We start from the raw sequence: 22,755 nt of genomic DNA, 5'->3' as shown, positions 1-22,755 counted from the left end.
TAAATGTTCCCGGCCAAACTCCCGCACTAGCGGAATAAAGGATAACGATTAAGATTTGCCGCATGATATGCAGTTTATATTCCAGTGCTGGGCAACACGGGTGAAGCTTTTTACATTTTTAATTGCATTGATTTGTGTGTGTGTGCGTGCGTGCATGCACGTGCACATACACACGTGAGTGTGTCTTCACATATGGCACCAGAGTGCATGTAAGTCAGCGAACAACTTGCATGGTGAGCCCTGGAATTGAACTCAGGTGTCAGGCTTGGCAACAAGTGGCTTTATCCTCCGAGCTGTCTTTCCAGCCTGTCTGGGCTACAGTCTCCTCTTATATCAAGTGAGAATGAAGAGTTCCCGTCTAGCTGAATTGCTGGGGAGCTTGTGTAGGACATCGCAGGTCCACACAGAGCTGCTCCTGAACCAGTCACAGCAAGACATCATGGCTGCCCGTCCCTACTCCCAGCTTGGCACAGTCTGGTCCTTCCCGTTCCGGCACGGCAGCATCTGGATGCCTGGGACCGAGCAGAGGCCATGAGGGTAGCGGAAGGACCTTCAGGAGCCAGTTCCTCCCGCGCCAGCGCAACACAGGCAGAGGCAGAGGCTTGAAACACAATTTCACCCACTGTTCACTGGCCTTTTATTTTGTTTTAATGGTGAAATGAGATTTCCTGCAACTCAAATCCTATTAGTTTTGTTTCTGGAGCGCAATCCATTTGTCTTTGATTATTAACCTTTGAGCTTTGCTTGGACCCTGTGTTCTTGGTGGTTAAGGAAGTAATTGGGTAATTTACAGGTTCGACTCTATTCTCTTTTCCAGTTGGATCACCCAACTTAATGGCATCAGAAATTAAAAGGCTGAGCAGCCCTTGTGGTGATTACAGGCTGTGGTTCTAAAAAGTTCTGGAAGCCCATTCTCTTGCCCATTTAATCACTGCCCGCTGCCTGCTCCACGCATGTCCATCCAGCCAGTCACCTCCCCGCAGATTTAGCTCACTTACACTACAACAGTTCCGCTGTAAGGCAAAGTGTGCATCCCAGAAATGACTGAGGAGAGAAAAAAATCCTGCAGTGAAGATCACAGGTTATGAAGAAAATGGGTCAGTGTCACATAAAAAGGTGTGTGTGTGTGTGGTGCGTGTGGTGTGTGTTGGGGGCGGGGGCAGGAGCCTGGTAAATACGGTATAGAGTTTAACACACATTAAATGGCTGAGAAGGGCTTAAGTATTTCAATAAATTCGGGGCTGCACCTTGCCGAGCTGAAGATGGCTGGCAGTGCGGAAAGGGCTGCCCTCTGTGATCTGTTGTGAAGCCCTCGAGAGGCTGGCTGAAGCCAGGTGGGGGCACTGTACCACAGCATATCCTGGTAAACCGGAGGTGCCTTGGTGTTTGGAGGTGTGTGAATTCCTAGGTGAGAGCAGCCGTCCTCATTCTCCTCCTGTTGCTGATAGCCGAACCCTTGCCTGACTGAGCAGATGCGGAATCCGGGTGATGCTCAGATTGCTCCTCAATACTTCAGTCACACTGTGACAAATTCTAGTTTTCAAAACAAGCACGGTGGCAGAATTGACCGGAGGCTAAGAGACACTGGGTCACATGATCTAGACTGCAGCTCTCAAGGAGTCAAACTTTTCCTGCCCACTCCCTGAGAGTGGGTGGGGGCTCCTGAGAGTGGGTGGGGGCTCCTGAGAGTGGGTGGGGGCTCCTGAGAGTGGGTGGGGACTCCTGAGAGTGGATGGGGGCTCCTGAGAGTGGGTGAGGGCTCCTGAAAGTGGGTGTGGGCTCCTGAGAGTGGGTGGGGACTCCTGAGAGTGGGTGGGGTCTCCTGCTTGGGGCCAAGGATTTGCTTTTCTTTCCTTGACAACCTGTCACGAGCCAAGCCTGATACTATCAACTGATTCACGTTAACCCATTTACTTCAACACCTTTATAAAACTTGATGAACCTTACCACCAATGTCTATTCTAGAGAAGGGTAAAGCAAGGCACAAAACCACAGGAATCCAATCAGGACGACTTGGCTAAAAGGAGGCTCATCTGAGATTTGAACCCCACTTGTCTGGCTCCAGCATCCAACTTCTTAGAAGACATGGTTGACCCCTATTATGCCCACGGTATTGATCCCCAGATTTCTCCTGGATATCAAACCTCATGGATGCTCAACTCCCTTAAAAAGGACGATGTATTTGCATATTGTTTGTGAGCAGTCTCCTGCATGCCTAGATTACTAATGTCTAACACTACGCAAATTCTATGCAAATATCTGGTCTTACTATCTGGTTTAGGAGGAAATGACAAGAAGAAATGTATGCATGCTATACATGTTTAACACAGGCAATATTGCATCCAGATATTTTCTTGATGATTGTCTGAATCCATGGATGTGGAGGCCCCAGATAGGGAAGGCCAATGGAACTGTCTTCATGTCCCCAGAGCAAGGCCTGTGGATTTGCAGTTCAAGCTCTGGGATCAGGCAGGCCTGGGGTTCACCTTTCCAGGCCTTTATTTTCTTTCTAGTAAAACAGAAAGAAGTAACTCTGAGTATTAAATGAGCTAGATTCCTGGGGCAGAGTCTGACATGGTCAAGTGCTCAGCAAAGCCTAGTGCTTACAAAACAAGAAAAAAACTAACTGCTTTCTCCTAGCCCAGGGTCACACCCTCCACTAGTCAGGTCAACTCTGCTAAACAGGACAGGTGCGGGGGCAGGCAGGAGGGGGGTTCTTGCTATCTGTTGAACTGCTGGGCTTTTGGTGATCACGCAACCCCGAGCCTGGGTTGTGATGACCCTGTCATAAGCTCCCAAGCTACTTTCCTAGGCTGTGGGCAGAGTGACCCAGACACCTCATTAGAACAACAGACAGAAGGAAGAGGCATCTGGGTGCTGGAAGCCAGGTCTGGGAGCTGAAAGAGAGAATGCTGAGTCCCTGGCTTTTGGGAGGTGAAGGGGACAGAGGGGACAGAAAGGAGTGGGATGTGCATCTGCTTCTATCATCTCTAGTCTTCAGAGTTTGAGGACACCAACAGTGGGTCAGCGAGGAAGGCACTGAATTTAGTGTCTCGTGGGACAGACAGTGGAGAGTGCTATGGCCGGAGAAGCCAAGGGTGTGCAAGCTGCTGACCCAGACAGAGAAATGGCAGACTTGTGAGCCATCCATTCCTTCCCCCATGCCCAGAGCAGACATTGCTAATCAACTTCAGCACCCTGACCAGGCCTGAATTTGGCTACATAGTCCTCCTCAACATGGCGATGCTGGGGGTCACTACAGTTCAACTGGCACATGAGCTGAAGCAATGTGCTAGCTCCTCCCTGAGATCAGAGGGTGAAGAGGGGGTAGGGACAGGAGTGCGGGTTGAGGAGCCATGGATGCTGAGACATGAGGCAATCAGTGGTGAGCAGAAGGTTCGGGGAGGTGGACTGAGAAAGGCTGGGCGAGGTCAACAGCAGTAAGAGCAGGATGGCAGACTATGGAGTCTGGACCACAAATAAGACTTGCAGGTATTGAGGTAAGAGCAATGGGCACCTCAGCGAGGGTCCTCATGAATGGGCATGGGAGGAATGGATGATCCAAGAGACCATTAAAATGGGCACATCACTACAGGTTGGGTAAGGAATAAGGAAGAGGAAGTTTTGGGTTGGGTGGCTGGGCAGTTGGGGTCCTGTGCACTCAGTGTGATAGGTTCTACTGATCTATCTGCCACTTCTAAGGTATGTGTATAGATGTGTGTATGTAGGAGTGTGTAGGTATATGTGTGTTTGTGTGTATGTGATATAGGTATATGCTTCTAGGTATGTGTGTGTAAGTGTCTGTGTATCTACAGGTGTGTATGTGTAGGTGTGTGTAGAGGTATGTGTGTAGGGTGTGTGAATGTGGTATAGGTGTGTGTATAGATGTGTGTGTGTGATAGAGGTATATTTATGTAGGTGTGTGTAGGTAAAGATTGGTGTGTAGGGATGTGTTTATGTGGTATAGGTATGTATATAGATATGTATGATATAGGTATATGTGTCTAGGTATGTGCGTGTATGTAGGTGGGTGTTGGTCTGTGTGTAGTGTGTAGTTGGTATGAGTTAGTATCATCGAGGCTCTTTCTCAGACTTGAACTCTAGCTTGTACACTTTCCTGCTCTGACGCTAGCCCCTCCATCCTTAACAAATAGAACTCCTATCGGGATGAGGAAGAAAAGGGCTCCGGAAAAGGAAGGTCTTTCCAAGCTCCAAAAGATAACACACAGCTTGTATGACATGTTACATGCCGAGTCCTGCAGAGGAGGAAGATGGAGGGATTTTGTGTCCTCTCCCTCCAGAATCTCTAATTAAATGAGAGAAGGGGTTGACTGTAATTGGGTAGGTGCCGGACATGAATCCCAGCTCAGCTGTTTCCTTGCCCTGTGACCTTGGGTGAGTTACCCCCAGCTTCTCCTCATCTGTAAGTGGGGCTATTAGCATTCACACCACCATCCAGCTGTTCCGGGGATTAAATGAGTCAACACAGGTCAAAGCCCTTGGCACAGTGTCTGCGCAATGCTCTCTGCAGCGGTCACACGGCCGCTATGGACATTAAGCCAGGGTGTCTTGACACACCAGCTGGGCATCTTGGTGTCATGTGGCTTCTGATCCAATGGTGTGGGTAGACAAAGGTTCTGTAACAAGCACCCAGGGGTTGCTGGACTATGGTCCACTCTTTGAACAGCAAGGGATAAGTCGCTGGTATTTTGCCGCCTAACCTACAGCATACTCACAGGCCGAGGGCTAAGTTGCATGCATTTCTCTACCTGGGCTCGCAGCTGGGCCGCCATCTTCATACCTGCCCTTTGTATCGGTTTCTAGATGAGTGGCCAGTGCCCTACAGCGGAAATCCCTGAGGACATAATTTCCCTGATGGCCAACTCGACTGTCTGGACTACTACAGGTGCCTAATCACATGTGTTGACACGGAAACTCATGGGGGAAGTTGCTCTTACATGCCTAGTAGCTGGGTGCTCGGTGGTCTGATCCAGAAGTGCCAGGGACAGTGGCTTTGTGGGGCTCCTCAAGTGAGGCTGGCTTCCTGTGAGCATCTGCTGGCTGGCAAGAGTCCAAGAGGTGGGGAGAGGGGAGGACACTCACACCCCTTCCTGTTTCAGAGTCCGGGCGGCTGGGTCTGAGCAGCTTTATAAACGAAGGAACGGAGGGGGATGGCCGCAGATGAATACTGCCTGTCCATTTTCCGCCCAGGCTCCAGGTGAAGGAGCAGCACCTAGTTGGCCTCCAACAAGATTCAACCCCTTCTGGATTTCTAGCGGTTGATAATTCTGGGGTGGCTTCATAGGCTGGTGATGCCACCAAGGACACAACATCCCCCACCTTTCTCCTTTCAGACTAGGCATATGGTATATTAAGTTGTCATGTATCTATTATCCTCTCTCTCCACTGCTGGGACTAGAATCTTCCAGACGACCTTTGATCCTTCCTTGGTTTGGTTCAATCTCCCCAAATTTTTAACTGTCACTACAGTCAATACCTGCTCGGTGCTAACTTGTGCTCTGTAGACTCATTTGTATCCGGGAGGGCTCACGCTATCTGCTAGGAGGTGACTGACCACGACAGCAAAGGACACAGCTCACAGCGACTGAATTAACAATAAACAATGATGACAAGGACCACCATCACTGTCAGCTGTATGCTGACCATTCTTCTAGGTGCTTCCCATACGTCCACTCCCCCTCACCCCTGCTCTCTGTGCAGTCCCCTCTATTACTGTCCCCTTTGTCCCGTTTGTCCCCTGGACTAACGGCTCAGGGAGGAGGCAACTTCCCCCAAATCTGCGTGGCTACTAAGAAGCACAGACCATAGATCTGGGCTGCCCGACTGCTGAACCTATTTTGACCCTGTCTATAATGCAGTTGGACGCTCTGGTCCCTGTAATCATATTTCAGCAAATGACAGACAGAGCCCCTTCCTATCCACAAGCAGGCAGCACCTCTCGTCTTTCTCACGAAACCTTCCCACTATGCTTCCCTTGCGGGAGACCCGTGAGGGACAGAGCCTTTCTTTTCTTTTCCACGATGTAGGACTGCAGCTTTGATACGTCAGCTGCCACCCAGGGCACCACACTGCTTCCCCGGGGTCTGGCTTTTTAAAATCTCCCGAGGCCAACATTATGTCTTCTGGCCTAGAGATCACAGATGTACCCAAGGACAGACACCTAATGTGCAGTAGCAGGGACAAGACTGAACTGGACTGGCACCGGTGAGGAGGCAGGCACTACCCCCCGGATTCCTAGATAATTTCCTCCAAGCTTGGCTGCCCTACCGAGAGTTTCAGGTCACACAAAACAACGGCTGTTGCCCTCCTTCTCTCTCCTTGTCCTCCCCCCTCCTCTCTCTCCTCCTTTCCCTTCTGCTGTCCACCCCTCTTCCCTCCCACAGGAAAGTCTCCCTTGAGGTGGGTGGAACAGCAGCTCTGCCAAGACTGGGCCATTCATGAGGCCCGAAATGCTCAGTACTGGAGGGGATGGGAGGGGTGAGGATGGGTGGGGGCAAGGCTTTTTAGCCAGCAGGAGTCCCAGTTGAGGCAGACCAGAGAAGAAGGGCAAAGGCTGAACCCTCCCTACCCCACACTGGCTGAAGTCTGTACCCAGTCCCCAGCTGTGAGGAGCAAGCCACTCAGCCAGTGCAATCCAGCAAAACCCCCACGAAGACAAAATGTTCTGTTTCTTGCCTTATCCAACACAGCTGCCACGAACCACGTGCTGCCACGAGGACTTGAATACAGTTAGCATGACGGAGAAGCATGGCGGGCTATTTAATCTCAGTTCATTTGCATAGCCATATGCAGCAGACAGCTGTACATACAGTACAGACCATATTTTCCCCAAGCCTCAGTTTCCTCGTGTGTAACGGCAGGGAATGTGACACCCAGGTCCCTTCCTTGCCCCAAAGGACAGTTGGAAAAATGAAGCAATGTGTAGCGTGAGCTCCAGCTGGGGTTAGGACTCCTGCGTTCCATATATGAGTGGCCGTGTGGCCCTGGGCAAGTTCCCAAACCCCTCTGAGTCCTGGACTGTCTGTCCAGTATGGAGTCACTTTGAATCCAAGATTCTTAGTCAGGAATTCATGGATGGGCATGAAGGGAATCTAAGAGGAGGTTTGTGTGACTCGTGTGAGTGTGTGTGTGTGTGTGTGTGCACGCGCGCAGGTGTGTTCATAGTGGGAGGCAAACCCCAAATGTCCCCTAGTTTTCTAAGGGCCCCATGAAGCCAAAAAGTCCCTAGCCTAGATCGGACCCTCCAGAGGCTGAAAAGCTGACTTCCTGGGCGCCCTCCCAGACACACTGATCAGGTGTCTGGGATTCAGGGCCCTGTCATCTGCATTGGTAACACGTACCCAGATTCCGGTGTGCAGCCCCAGAGGAAGCCCTGGCGAGAAGCCAGGCAGCACAGCCTTCTGAGGACTTGACATACATGAGTCTTTATCAAGCCCTAGTTTGTATTTTTAAAACCCAACTGGGATTTAAGAAAAGGAAACAACAATGACGTAATACTGAACCCTAGCGACTCCTTCCTCTGAGTTGTCTTTCAGTGCTGGTATACAGTTGGTGTCAAGCACTGTCCTGTGCTTTTTATACACACCAGCTCAGGATTACAAAGATTGCAGAAACGCTTAATCCTTGAACATCTGTGTCTGCTTCCTCTCGCTGCTGTGACCCAACCCTGTGACACAGCTGCTTAATGGAGAAAGGACTGATTTCAGCTGGAGGTCAAGGGTACGGATCACCAGGATCACCACCGCAGGGAGCTGGGGCAGCTGCTCGGGGCCGCCCACAGCCGGGAAGCACAGGGCCACAGCTAGCTTTCTGTTTTGCAGACAGGGTCTCAATATATTGCCCTGGCTGTCCTGGGACTCAACGTAGACCAGCCTGGCCTCAAACTCGCAGAAACCTTCCTGCCTCTGCCTCCCGAGTGCTGCAATTGAAGTCACATGCCACCATGCCCAGTCTTAGCTTTCTCCTTTTTCCACGTGGTTCAGGACCCACACGCAAGGAATGGTGCTGCCCCCTTTGAGTGTGGATCGTCCCAGCTCCATTAAACCAACATAACCCTCACAGGCATGGCTAGAGAGATGTGCCTGGAGGCCCAGGTGATTCTCTATCCCATAAAATTGACAGCTAACAGTAGCCATCACAGTCCCAAGGAGGTTGATGTTATTGCCTCATTTTACAGATAAGGAAACTGAGGTTCAAGGATGTGCCCTGGTCAAGGTCACACAGCTTTAAAGTGGTAGAGTTGGGATCAAGCATAAAACCAAGGCTATGCATCTGAAGGCATAAGAGGCTTAGCCAACATCCCACCGGCCCAAAGACTAAGGGAGCTTGCTTAACCCCCCACCCACCCACCGACCACAAAGACTGGGATCAGGAAGGCCACAGGAAGGCTCAGGCCCCACACTCACTTGCCCTCCGAGCCATAGCTGTTCATGCTGTCTTCGATGGACTCGTGGCTGGCTTGGCGCAGCGTCCGGCTGGGCATCTCCACGGCCAGTCCCGTCTCTGTGCTCCTCTGAATGGCACCCTTCAGCCTCCGGCTGTCTGCTGTTGAGCACAGGGGCCAAGAGAGATGGGGAGAGACACAGGGAATAAGAGGAACAGAGAAACAAGTTTTCTGGTTAGCGTTTCAGCAGCTGACAGCAGCTAATCTTCAGCCCTAACCCAGCCCACCGTTGCCCTTGGTCCTGCTAGCTCAGCTGTACCCACTCTCCCCGGGGCACAGGGTGTTCTTCATAGGAACGCAGCACGCAAAGCCCTCCTCGAGCTTTGTTAACGAATAGGCTTATTGGCATACTTCTCCAATCACCCCCTGGTCCTCTACAGATACGGTCTTAGGCACCTACTATAGGTCATAGTCTTTTCGGTGCTCTGCAGGGTCAGGCCAGGGCTTCTCAGTGCCAGAGTGTCTGACTGTGAACATCCTGTCATGTTGCTGGTCCTGTCTTGTCCACTCTGGAATCCCTAGCAGTGTCCCTAGCCCTTCACACTAGATGCTAGTAGCGCCCCAGCCAGGTCGTGCCAATCAAAATGTATCCAGACATTACCAGCTATTCCCTAGAGAAGAAATTCACCATTCCTGAGGACCAATAAGATCACTGGCTTTGAAGCCACGTGGCAGGACTCAAATCCTGAATGCCTTTTCTCATTGGCGAGAGAGTGCAGGAAGTACTCAGCCTCCCTCCCTGGGTCTCCATTTGTCTATCTATAAAATGGGAGAGCTGCAGAGTAATGGTGAAACAAAAGACCCTTTGTGGCTGGGATTCCTTCCCATCATGCCTTTCTTTATCAGCCACTCTTTTGCATCCATCTTGTGACACAATGCTTTCTGTCTGAAGATCTCTGGCCAGCTCCTTCAACCCAGCCCCTCTACAGCCAGTACCTCTGCCCAAGAGCCTGTTTCTCTGTCTCCTCCTGGTGCTGACCACTCAGAGTGGCCCCGTGCTGGTTTTTTATTGGTCAGCTTCCACAAAGGTGTGGTCATCACTGGGAGCCTCTGAGCCAAGAACAGTGGTCACTGTGGGTGTCCAACAGGTGACCTGTAGATAAACCATGGTGCTCCAAGGAGTCCATAAAGCTGAGGTTCCTATTCTCCCCACTTCAGCGTGGAGGACAATGGCACACATCAGGGACTGGTCATCAGATCCAGTGAGAAGGAGCAGGAATATGTCTCCAGGTGGCTCTCAAAGCCCCATGGCCTGGAAATTCATGGAAAGCCTTACCTGTCCCACAGGGACTATGGCTCACTATGGATGGGGTAGATTCATAATGAGAACTTTCCCACAGCACCCCAGAATCTGGAGAGAGCCTGGGGACCTCAAAGACTTCATTGGTACTCACTGACTGACCCATTGGGGAATGCAGCCATGTGAGCCCTGTCTGCATCTTGCTGCCAGGTAGGTCAAGCCACCTCTAGTCTGAGCTGGCCTCTTCCCAGTACTATAATGGCATCACTGCGTCTCAACTCTGAGTGTCTCAGATGCCCATGTAGAGAGCTAGCAAAGCCATGTATGTTTGCCAAAGTGTGTGCTCACACGTTCCTGTCTCCTACATGTGTCCGTGGTGTACTGATACAGAAATGCCTGTATACTCAGAGAAACACATATGACTAGACACGCGAAGATGCAAGGAATCCAAATGTCTATAGTATGTGTTTCTACCTGTGGCTAGCTGCCGTCCGTGTTATCTGAGTGTCTGTGTGTTTCTACCTGTGGCTAGCTGCTGTCTGTGTTATCAGAGTATCTCTGTGTGTTTCTGTGGGTCTCTAGCCACTGTGTGATGTGTGTCTGAGGTAACTGGGTACACCAGGCGTGCATCCTTAAAAGGTCCCTGTCCACCCACTGGAAAAAGCACACTGAAGAAGCAGCAATGTGCATTTCTCTGATGTCACCCGGTGTCTTACAAACATACAATGGAGTTCCTATCTCTCTGCATTCAGAACCAGAAACATCAGGTGACAGAGGCGTCCCTCTACAGGTGAACACATGCAGACAAGTGCAGTCATGAACAGAGACAAACAACCCCTCCCTGAGACTTCGGACCCACGATCAGGCACCTGTGGGCATGTTTCAGACCCCTCCCTAGTCACCTGATCCCCATCCTGAACTCTGTGCCCCACCTCCATGTCACTGTCACGGACTGACACAGAGTCACGCATGACAAACAGCTCGATCTCCAGGGCTGAGGAGGCCAGGGTGTAATTTATGTCTGTGACAGCCAGTGGCCCTCAAGGAATCTCACACTCAGGCTCCTTGGCCTCATGCCAGCTGGACTCAGGAAACAGGGAGTCTGGCTCTTTAGGAGGATGGCCAGGCAGTGGCCATGAAGACCAGGTTGTTACTCACGGAGCTCATAAGGGGTTAATGATGGGATGTTTGCCACCATGCCTGGTGGTCAGTAGAGATGGGGACTAACTTAGGACACCGATTCCTTGACTGGCTGAGCTGGAGTTACGGATGCCGTCTTTCCTTGACATCTTTGATGGTCTCTACCTGCCTCTGGCCATTGCCTCTGTTGTTCACAGCCCCACTGGCTTCTACACATTGGGCCCTTACCAGCCACACATTCTTGGGGGAATCTCTCCCCCCCCCTTGCCATTAGTGGCTATCACTCACCCACAGCCTCAGAGCCACTCAATGCAAATGAGCCCTCCACTCAAGTTGCAGCCCCTAAGCCTATGTTTATTGCAACTGCATTCCATAACGATACGGAGGAGAACTGGGCCCCTGACTCAACCTAAAGAAAGCTCAGTCTACTATGGGCTTTCTTCTTCTAATAAGATTCTAATCCACCCCCCTCCCAAGCTCAACCCCCCTCCCCCCGAATTACACAGGTTTTTCATTCTCATCCATTGTGTTCCAGGGCTTGCAAAGTCTTTGTCCCTTATGCTACATATTCCCCTCCTTGTCCATCTTCACAGCCGGGCACCCCTGCTCCCTCGAGCCTGAACTCTAAATGGCTTCCGAGCCGCTCCCAACCCACTGCCCACAAGCCATTAACAGACCGAAACACCACTTCAGACCAAGGCACTCCACTCTGGCTAGTCCACGCTACACAGGTAATCACGGAAGAGCACAAAGCTGTGCACGCAGGGGTTCCCCACCGCACCGTTCCCATCAATGAGATGCTGGAGTTAACTGCCCATCGATGGAGGACCAGTTAATTAATGAAGCATCGCCACAATGAAAGGCCCTGTAACTGCTGAAAAGACTCAGCTACATCCACAGCGCCACAGAACGGCTCCCTCGGCGTACTGGCAAGTTAGAAAAGCAGGTTGCAGGCCGTATGTAAAATGTGGTGCCATTTCTGTAAAGCTATAGATAGCTGTGCATGCGTGTGTGTGTGTGTGTGTGTGTGTGTGTAGAGGAGAGACAGAGAAACAGACAGACGGAGGGAGGGAGGGAGAGAGAGAGAGAGAGAGAGAGAGAGAGAGAGAGAGATTGAGCAGCTCATTTTTATATTTATTTATATGAACAGAAAAATCCAGGAAGACATGAGCTAAAAAGCCAATGGTGAGTAACCGTGGGGTGGGGCTGTCAGAAGGAATGTGTACAAGATCATCTTTTTTTTGGTAACTTTTAAAGGATAAGAGCACAGACTGTAAGTGCAGTGCCCGGTGAATTTTTTTTTTTTACAAGCTAAATAAAATTGTATAATTAGCATAGATTCTAAAACAAACAACAACAAGCGTCCCTAGGCCCTCAAGGAGCCTGGCACCTTCGCCAGCAGCTTCCAGGGGCAGCCCCCACACGGGGTCTCTAATGGCAGCAATTGCCTTGGCATGGTTCTCACCATTACATAAGGGGCAATGCTTTTCTGGGGAGAAGCAGCTGCTTTCTTCTGCGCGCTTCCACCTTTGAGATCCGTGCACGCTGCTGTTCGCCCTCACTTGACACAACTTGTTTACACGCTGTTTTGGGTGGGGGGCTGTTGCTGGCTTTCCATCAAGTGTGAGGCTGTGGAGGAGTGATGTGGCTGGGGCTGTTTTGGTGGAAGGTGCTCTGGGGGAGGGGGAGGATCTGCACCTGCGACTTTTGGAAATGTACCTGAGAGGGAAGCGCTGGGTCACAAGGTAGATATTTGTTCCGCTTTAGCTGACTCTGCCAAATAGCTTCACCGATTTAGACTTCATCTAGTCCACTGGGGAGGAGATTTTATTCCTCTTTTGTGTGCGTATTTGCCATTTGGATTCTTTTTTATAGTTAAATGTATTAAGTCCACAATATAAATGAAAGTAAAATACAAATATATTCATAAATAGATCACAGCTCTAACCATGCATGACCTTACTCCAAACCCTAGAACGGCTCTTCCCGTCCCGACAAATTAAATATAATCACTGCGCCTGAGACGCCACCGCTCCCTCTGTACCCGTTCGCTCACAGCTCCCTGCCTCCCTGTTTCCCTAGCTTGTCTGGGCTCTCCGTGCTCTCTGTCTGTCTGTGTCCATCCTAGAACTTCCCCATCTTGGTTCCCTCTCCTCTCCTTTCTCCCCTCCCCCAACTTTGGCATCGAGTTTCCAGCCATCACTCAGAGTCTGTCCTTGACAGCACCTACGCCACTCTAAGGCGGCACTCTAGATCCCATTTTGTCATAGCCTGGGAGTGACTGTGCAGAGCTCTTAGAGGAGTTGTGAGCGTCGCATGTTACGGTATGGCACAGACAATGCAGCCACAGTCCCACAGCGCAGGAAGCCACCTGCAATGGGTCTGTACCAGACTGGCATTGCCAACAGCCAACAGTAGACCCAAAAGAGGCTGACAGAGCCCTGGTCCTTCCTGCAGAATTATTGGCTACTGGTGGGTTCTGAGAGAGGGGCACCCATTCTCTCAGCTGTGTACCCAGGGATCGGTCCACACTCATGGTCACACAGATGGGTCAGGTTAAACTCAGTAGGTCACATGAATATACACACAGACAAGACATGGGTGTAAGAAAGGGACTTTGAGGGGGAGTGGGGGTCCCCGGGAAGGGTGGAAGATGAGAGAAGATGGAGGTAACAGCAACCAGAAACCATTATATCTGTTTATGAAACTGTCAAAGAACAAGTTTAATAAAAGATAAAATAAATGTAATAGCTTATGTGATAACGTACTAGGACTCCGCCGTCTGGCAAGTCTAGTGATGCAGGTCGGCACCAGCAAGGGTGGCTGTCACCAGTGCATCGTTGCCGTCACGTCAGTACCATCGACCTGCCTAATTCTCACAGTAACCATGAGATAGCTGCCAGTCCACTTCACACAGGGGGCCAAAGAGCGACTTCCACCGGGTGTGGGGGTGCACAGCGGTGATGCTAGAAGTCGGGACAGGCAAGCAGAAGAACTGCAAATGTGTGGTTAGCTTAGTAACTTTCCTGCGGACACAGACACTCCCGCAGCTGCCAAACCCAGTCTTTCTGATTCCCACTCCAGGTGTTGTGTGTGTGCGTGCATGTGTGCATGTGCGTGCGTGTGCGTGCGTGCATGTGTGCGTGCGTGTGTGTGTGTGAGTGTGTGTGTGCGTGTGTGAAGGTATATGTGGAAATCAGGAGTCAGTTGTTACGTCCGCCATGTGGGGCCTAGGTCTTGGCCATTAGCACCTTTACTTGCTGAGTCACCCTACTGGTACCCTCATTCAGATTCCTTCTTTAGTTAAGATTGATTTTTATTATTTTAGTTATGTGTGTGTGCATGTGTATGTAGGTATGTGCACGTGAGTGTAGGTGCCAGCAGAGGCATCAAATTCCCCTGGAACTGGAGTTACAGACAGTAATAAGCCGCCATGCAGGTGCTAAAAACCAAACCCAGGTCTTCTGGAAGAGCAGCCAGTGCTCTTAACCATGAAGCCATCTCTCCTGCCCTAAACAAGCCACTGAGCTGGATTTACCGGCCTCTACCACAGAGTTCAGTTATATCTTCCAAGGAGACATTTTTACCCAGATCCTTGAGGTGATGCCTAATGTCCACCTCTATTGGAGCACATTAGAGCAGGGTCATGCAGCCCCGCATTGCCAATGTGAGCTCAGTCCACATCTGCTTCCATGCAGCACCGAGGACACCACCCAGTTGCTCACCCCACTAAACCTGTGTTTCATCGGACTGGAGTAAAGACAAGACCCCGAGAAGATGACATGTCTCTAGCAAGGGAATGTTATTCCTTGCTCATAGCCAAACAGGAACAGGCTTAACGCATCTTCTTCTAAGAGCGTTTACAAAGAGCAACAGAATAATAATGACAAATTATGAGAGCAGACGCAATTATTTTTGGCTGTTACCCTGTTCTTTGCACTATCAGACATGTAATTCAATCTACGATGCCTGTGAGAGGCAAGCGTTATAGCCTAATTTTACAACAAGGAAACAGGCTGGGAGCCGTTCAGTAACACATCCAAGGCATACACCGGGCAAGCCGGAGCACGTGTGAGGCCAAGACCAGAGTGGGAACAACTGAGGTCTCAGGTGGAGGATGGAGGTGGAGGAGGGAGGGTGGCGAGCTACTGCTCACCTTGGCGTTTCATTGCAGGTGAATGCTGCCGGCTTTGTTTTCCACACAAGGAACCTGAAGCTGAGAAAGGTCACATGGCACTGTCCCAGGTCCCTAGGCCCTCCGTCTCTAACCACCACTGGTCCTTCAACTAGTGTCTAAATCTCTGTGCGTGTGCACTGTCGGCCCACACAGCAGCCTGTGAATCCCAAGGTACAAGAGCTCCAGGTGACTCCGTTAATTAAAACCAGGACGAGAGAAACACCAAGGCCCTGGCACATTGCTGCTTTTTCTGATGGTTGCTTCCCCCCCCCCCCTCTGTGGCCAGCCTCTCCCCAGCCTGGGTATTTCTAGGATTTAGCTTCCCCTGCCTTACTTGACTGAACTTTCAAATCCACCTGAAAATTGAAGACTGAAACCATCTGTGGGGTTCAGAGTGCTGACGGTGTCTCTAAGGACAGGCAGAAAAGTCACAAGCCTGGTGACTTCTATGAAGAGCCTACTGCCCCCTCCCTACATTGGCCTAGAACCCCCACCCGCCCACCCAGCACTTTGACCTAGAGCAATCAGAATCTGCCTTCCCTTGGTGCCAAATCAGGTTCCATTTGGAGTGACCTTAAGGACCCTCCAGACCAATACCTTCATGGTTCACAGGACAACTGAGGCTACAGGAGGGGCATGCATCACTGGTCATGCTGGTGATGCAAGAACTCGTGCATGGCTCTCAAGCTCTCTGTTCTTTGGTCCACAGCTGCTCACTGAGATTTGTACAGCATCTCTATTGTAAGAGGCTTCTTGTTCGTCCCCAGCTACCCAGACCCGAAATAACTATGCAGAAACTATATTATTTGCAATACTGCTTGGCCAATAGCTTAAGCGTATTGCTATCTAGCTCTTACATTAGAATTAACTCATTTCTATTATTTTATATTTATCACGTGGCTCGTGGCCTACCAGCAAGGTTCTGGCTGGTGGCTTGCTTTTATCTTGTCTAGGGGCTCCATAGAGTCACCTGATTCCACCTTACTTCTCCCAGCATTCAGTTTAGTTCCACCCCCCAGCTCTCCTCTGCCCTATCACAGGCCAATGCAGATTCCTTATTCATTAACCAATAAAAGCAACACATACAGAAAGACTTCCTACATCACATCTCCAGGAGGTGCTGGTGTCTAGTGGCCTGAAGCATGGGCCATGTCTCCACAAGCCTGGTTACCTGGGTTCTTAACCCTGGCCCCAGCTGTACCATCAGCTATATGACTTTGAGTAAGCTGCCCCACCAGGCAGCCTCAGCTTCCTCCTCAGCTGTACAAGGTGGTGCACAGCTGTGAGCCCAGCACTCTGGGGGCCGAAGTAGGAGGAGAGACAGTCCAAGGCCAACCTGAGGCCCAGGCTGCAGTGAGATTCTGCTTCAAAAAGAAAAGAAAATTGTAAAGGGCTGGAGATGTGGCCCAGTGGGGGAGCATTTAAAAAATACACATAAAGTCCAATACACATTGACCCCAAAACTGAAACACGCGCATACAGATTTTAAAATATCTTTCCGTCACTTTCCCCTTCTACGCCAAATGCTGTGTCCACTACACAACTGTCCTTCCCCACCAGCTCTCCCCTACAGCATGCATGAGTTTTCTAAAGAACACACCGTTTCTTTGATTAGAAACCTTTGAGGTACCCCATGGCTTGCAGAATACATCAAAGGCTATAACACACCGCTTTTCCGACCTGGTCCTAATTTACAACCCCAGCTTTATGCTGTTGATCCATTTCCCTTTCCCCCAGTGAGCTTGACATTCTGGTAGACAGAATACTTCCAAATGCGGTCAGCACCTCCCAAACTTCTCATATCACCCTGCACGGAAATGTCTTAGGCCCTCTCCTCTTCTCCCTTGGATTAGAGTTTTGATTTGCTTTTGAAACAACATCTCACTATGTAGTTTTGGCTGGTCTGGAACTTGAAACAGACATCAGGCTGCCCTTGAACTCACAGAGATACACCTGCCTCAGCTTCTCCATAGCTGGAACTAAAGGTGTGCCGTGACCCATCACACCCAGCCTGGGGGAAGATGTTTTAAAAGCAATTGTTTTGTTGAATTATAATATACACAAAGAAAAGTATACAAGTATGTAGCATACAGTTCTTAGGAGCTCAGAGCTTAATCAATATTACATGGTGTACTTACTGGTCTACAGTGTCAGCTGTCAGATGTGGAGACAGCATTTCAAATGCCCAGAAGCTCCCTCTGCCCACATCTAGCTACCTCCTCACAGTAACAGTTTAACTGTTCTGACTCCTAAGAGCGCAGACGGTATTATCCACTATATTGTCGTCAACCCCCTCCCCATGTGTGTATGTGTGTGTGTGTGTGTGTGTGGTTTAAGTTTGTGAGGGCCAATGAAGACCAGAGGTCAGTGCTGTGTGTCTTCCTCAAATACCCTCCATCTCATCTTTTGAGACAGTCTTTCGCTGAAGCTAGAGCTCCCTGATTGGCTAGGATGGCTGGCCAATGGGCTCCAGAGATCTGCATGCCTCTGCCTACCCAGTGCTGGCTTACAGATGAGCTCCTCTCCTCTTTACAAATCTGTTGGGATCATCCTCAGGTGCTGTGCACAGTGAGCACTTTATGGAGAGAACTGTCTCTCCAGCCTAGTCTGTAATATCTAGACCCACCTAATCTATTTTCCTCCCTGTCTGGCTTCTTTCACTCAAAATTACACTTCCGAGGTTTGTCACTCTAACAGCTCCATTCACTTTCTATTGTAGCACAATGTGTGAATGTATCAAAATAATTCTCATCCATTCTATTATTGGTGAGCCCTTGGGTAATCTCCATATGGAGATATTACAAATGGCTCTGCCAACACTATTCTTGTATGTGTCTTTTGGTGACCATGTGCACAGTTCTGCAAGGCACAAACCTAAGGCTGGAAATGCTGGGCCATAGATGTGGATCTAGAAGGCTCCCTATAGCGTGCTTGGGACTGGGAAGGTTAACACACAGATTCTCCTTCAGTGGGAAGCAACATCCTGAAGAAATGGCATTCAGTGCAGGGAAATAATGGTGGAAAGACTGTAGATGAATGTTGGCTTGGCTCACAGCTGCATTCTCCAAAAAGAAGGTTCGTTAAGTGTACAGAGAGTGGACAGCACTCAGGGTGGGAGAGGAAGGAGTAGAGACTAGTCTGGAACCATGCGTTAAGTAAACTCTGTATATTATCATTAACCTCTGTCAATAGTAATTGTCTCACCAATCTTACGACACACATCCTCAGCATCTCCAGAATCGAGGTGCTAGGTGACTAACCGCATGTAGAAGCTAAATTCTGCAAGGGTTTGACCCTCTTGGTACAAAGTCATGAGTGGTTCCTAAAAGCCTCAGACAAAACTGTGCCTAGGAGGCCAAGCAGCAGCAGCCAACAGCCATGGGAACTGTCCATGGTGCTAATAACCAAGGGCAGAGGTCTTGGTGCTCATAGGGCAAAGGTCATGGTGCTCATGGGGGCTTGGCTGGGGTGGGGGTGGAGGTCTCCCAGGGGGAACGATTCTAAGTCTGGGAGACATGCCCATCTCATCACACTTTCTTTCCACCAGCTGCCCCCAAAGAATATCAGGAGCTGGAGAAAAGACTCAGGGTGAAGGGAGCCAGCATGAAGATCCGAGTTCAGATCCCAAGCACTCATGTAAAACTGTGGGTATGACCACATGCATCTGTAACTACCGGGATGTGGAAGGCAGAAACAAGAGGATCACTGTAGCTTGCTGGCCACCAGCCTGGCTCCAGGTTCAGTGAGAGATCTTGGCACAACTGAGTGACAAAGAGCAGGACCCCGACATTATCCGTGAGGCATTGGTATGAGTACCTGTACACACATGCGTGTGCAAACATTAACAGTAACAATAAAAAAAAAAACCTACTTTCATAGGAGATCACATCACCAAGTTGGGCTCATGATTAACCCCACCCCTTCCACTGATGCAGAGTACGGACCATTTTCACAGAAGAGTTGGACCTAATGTGCCCGCCCAAGGTGGACAGGACGCTGAAGCCAGAGCAGGGTCTTGTCACAGCAGAACCCTCGGGCGTGGGGAGAGGAGTATCTGGCCTTATAACACAGGGTCTGGAGGAGAGACCGTGAAGACACAAGGAAGCGGTGAGGCAAAGGTGGGTGGTGAGGATCCACAAGCACTAGAGAGGAACGGGGGATTGCGAGAGGGTCTCCAGACTGATGTTTGCAACATTTATACCGTGCTTTGCAACCCCACCTGCTCCTGCCCTAGAAAGAAATCTACTTGCACTTATCCAATAAACTAAATATTTATTGAGTTCACTTCTTACGCCATGTTTTTCTTGGTACGGGGGAGGGTGGGGGTCTGGAGAACAATCTCCATCCTGAGGGGCCATCAGGTGGTGCAGGGCGGTGGGGGTGGGGAGACGTCACAGGTAGTTTCCGTTCACCCAGCAGGCTCTTTACTAATTACCTATTCAGTACCCCAGCCTGTGCTGGAGACTCCCAATGCAGATGAATGAAAACCTAGACTTTGCTGAAACTCTGTGTACCTGAAGAGGCAGACAAGCCAAGGGGCAATTATAACACAAGGTGTTATAATTACAGCGTAGTATAGAACAAGGGCAAGGATGTATGCAGAACATTATGAAACCCGGGGAGAGAGAGAATTAATCTTACCCCAGAAGCAGAGGTGGGGTCTGGGATGAAAGCAGAATCGTTTCAATGCTTAATAAATAAAATATAGTATCTCATTGACCACGCAAACAAAATAGTATCTCATTGACCACGCAAAAAGTGCTACGCTCGGGTACAGCTCAAGAGTCTATCAACACGTGGGGAACACGTGGGAAGAGGGTGGAAAAAAATGACTCAAAAGGTCAGTGAAGGCTGCAAGGTTCTGGATGCAGAGTAAATACCATAGGGGAGAGGGTTCTCCACTCAGCACAGGAAGGAAGGCAGCCATTCTGCCGCAGCCAACATGAAAGGATCTTATAGAGGAGGGACTTTGCAACAGTCACTGGGAGACAGCAGACACCGAAATGATGTTCCCACCAATGGCTACCTTTCCTCAGGAAGCCATTTCTACCAGCACACAGGACCAATTAAACAAACACACTGAAAAAAGCGGACTATGGACAAAGGGACAGTCTATGTCTCCGTCTGGCACTGGGAAGCATCACGGGACACACAGCATCCAAGTCTTCCAGGGTTTGCCCCAGACCTGTACTATGAAGCCAGACATCACGCACTTACCAGGTGCTCCATCTACACCCGCTTACTCATCCCTCACCCAGCAGCCCACTCACTTCAGTCTCAGCAGCGCAGGCTCTGGAGCCGTATAGCTGGGTTTAGGGTGGAAGCAGCCTTTTTCTCCTGACCTCCCGTCTGAGGTGTCGGGGCAATCCAGGGCTTGTCCATGCTGGGCAAGTGCTCTGTGCTGAATCTGTCATTTCCTGAGAAAACTAATGGAAGTTACTGGGTGTATGGGCCTCGGTTCCCTTGTATGGTAGAATCCACCACACACTTCTGTAAAGAGTCAGTGTTACCAGTCGGCTCTCACTAGTTTATGCTGCGGTAACAAAGGCTCCGAATTTCATTAACTTATAGAACAAAGGTTTAGTTTTTTTTTTCCCCCATATTCAACATTATTTACGAGTCAGTAGGAACCCTGTCCCAGGATTAACTCTGGGACCTGGGGTGAAGGAGCAAGTCCTGTGTGAGAAATGACCACGTCAGTGGCAAGAAAGAGACAGGGCCACGGAGAATGGTTTTCAGTCACTGTGCTTTTCTCTTCGTTTATTTCAAAGGTTTAAAAGATACCTCAAAGAAAAGGAAAAGAAATATGATCGCCCTGATAGTGTGAAAAGGCCGAAAGAGCAGAGGCCACGGAAGCCTGGGCACCCACTCTGGAGAGAGAACTCATCTAGTCATTCAGTGACTCACGATGACAGGACAGCGTGCAAGCTTCTCACAGCAGAGAGCCGTGCTAACTGGGAGACAGAGTCTCTCCTGTCCCTTGTGGGGCTGAATTCAATGACATAACACGCGCAGGTCCTGTCACAGCAAGAGAAGGGCATAGAGGAAATTATCACCATGATTACCAATGACACTGAGTTGGAGAAAGTCTTCGCAGTTCTCAGAAACTCGGGAAACGAGCTCTGAGAACTGAAGCAATCAGCCGAAGGCTCCACACCCAGAAAGTGGTAAAGGCAAAATTAGTGGGCACGGAGTACAAATGCTGACAGCAGCTTCCTTTACAAGATTCAGGGAGTCCAAAGGTCCATGAAGACATGAACAGCTATGCAAACTGGGGTACAGACACACAATAGATTGTTATTCAGCTATAAGAAAGAATGAAGTAGTGGTGTATGTCACAACATAGCTGAACCTTGACAACATTATGCTAAGTGAAAAAAGCTCCTCTCCTCTCCTCTTCTCTCTCTCTCTCTCTCTCTCTCTCTCTCTCTCTCTCTCACACACACACACACACACACACACACACACACACACACACATACAATCAGTAACTTGATTTACACCATTGAAGAAGCAAATCTATTGAGATAAAATGACTGGTGTTTGCCAGGGCAAGAGTGAGGGGATATGGGAATTGACACGTGAATACAAAGTATCTCTGGTGGGTAGCAACAATGTTGTACAACTGACTGGGATGACAGTTAATTATTTGTGGGTATACTAAAACCCACAGAACTGTAAACTATACAAACTATACAGGTGACCTATATGGTATGTGGATTATAGTCCAGTAAGAGGTGTGTGTGTGTAACATATATCTCTCCATCTATATCATCTCATTTCCTAGGCCTAACTTTAACTCCATTCTACACAGACCCCTCAGAGTCAAGTACATGGGGACAAGGAAGGCCTCTGTCAGGGATAGGAAGCACTTTAGCTGAATACGAGGCTACCTTGTGAATCCTGCTGGAAGGCCAGGTAAACTTTCATCCCAGAATGCACTTGAACACCAACAGGGACCCAGGGATGAAAATACCCTGATGGGTGGCCTGTATCCGCAGGTTGTTCTTCAGTGGCAAGTTCCTGAGAGGAAAGACCAGGGGACCAGAAGATAAGGAGGACAGCAAAGTTTGGAACCAGGAGGTTCTGAACAAGCTATGTCTTATGCCAAACACGTTTATTAAGAAGTGCCACATCTTATATATAGTTTTCATGAAAGAAAATCAGCAGCAAAACTATCATCCAATAGGACGAAGTTAGCAGGAAGCCAGCTAACCAAGCGATGCTGCACAAGGGAACACAGGATATCTCAAGTAGACAGCACACATGGTGGTCTTAGGACTGGTAACCACAGCCCCTTGTGGGGGAAGAGTTGGCTTCTCAGGATCCAAAGTCACAGCTCCCCCAAGGCCCAGGCCCCAGGCCATTACTGCCTTGTTAAGTATGTCCCTGATTTTTGATAGTGCCTTCTCCATACATCAGGGCCTCATGGAAAGTCCCAGAATAGTCTAGCCCTTAACAATGGAGAACAAGGATGTGGAGCAGAGGGTGGGACTAGGAGGACAAATTCCTTTCTCCCAACCCACCAAGGCAAGCTGTCTTCTGTGCTTCAGGCTCGCCACCTCCATCCTCCTCAACTAACGCATGACCAACTTCCTTAGAGCTTACCAGAGAGCAACCAATTGGAACCAGCTGAGAGCACCTAGCAGCAGCGCCCGTGAAAGCAATTCCACCTGGGGTGAGCTGCCTTCAGCGCCGGGAACCGTGAGAAGTGATATGTCTGCTGTAGATCCT

The 22,755-nt window shown here is 49.8% G+C and overlaps 1 protein-coding gene across 2 annotated transcripts in view; it reads right to left on the bottom strand.

Moving 5' to 3' along the window:
* The window catches only part of Rims4 (regulating synaptic membrane exocytosis 4), a 58,543-nt gene that overhangs the window by 11,925 nt on the left and 23,863 nt on the right, over positions 1-22,755 (bottom strand). The window contains exon 2 of one of the 2 annotated variants that reach the window (XM_050151284.1): positions 8,427-8,565. In XM_050151284.1, coding sequence (XP_050007241.1) covers positions 8,427-8,565 — 139 coding nt within the window. The remainder of the gene's footprint in view (positions 1-8,426; positions 8,566-22,755) is intronic. The other variant, XM_050151285.1, reaches the window with a different exon arrangement.

The sequence above is a fragment of the Alexandromys fortis genome, unplaced genomic scaffold (genome assembly GCF_014885135.2).
Source record: "Alexandromys fortis isolate MF-2015 unplaced genomic scaffold, M_Fortis_MF-2015_v1.1 scaffold_27, whole genome shotgun sequence".
NCBI classification, from domain to species: Eukaryota; Metazoa; Chordata; class Mammalia; order Rodentia; family Cricetidae; genus Alexandromys; species Alexandromys fortis.
Note: the sequence above shows the minus strand (reverse complement) of the source record. Positions and strands in the feature narration are given on the sequence as shown.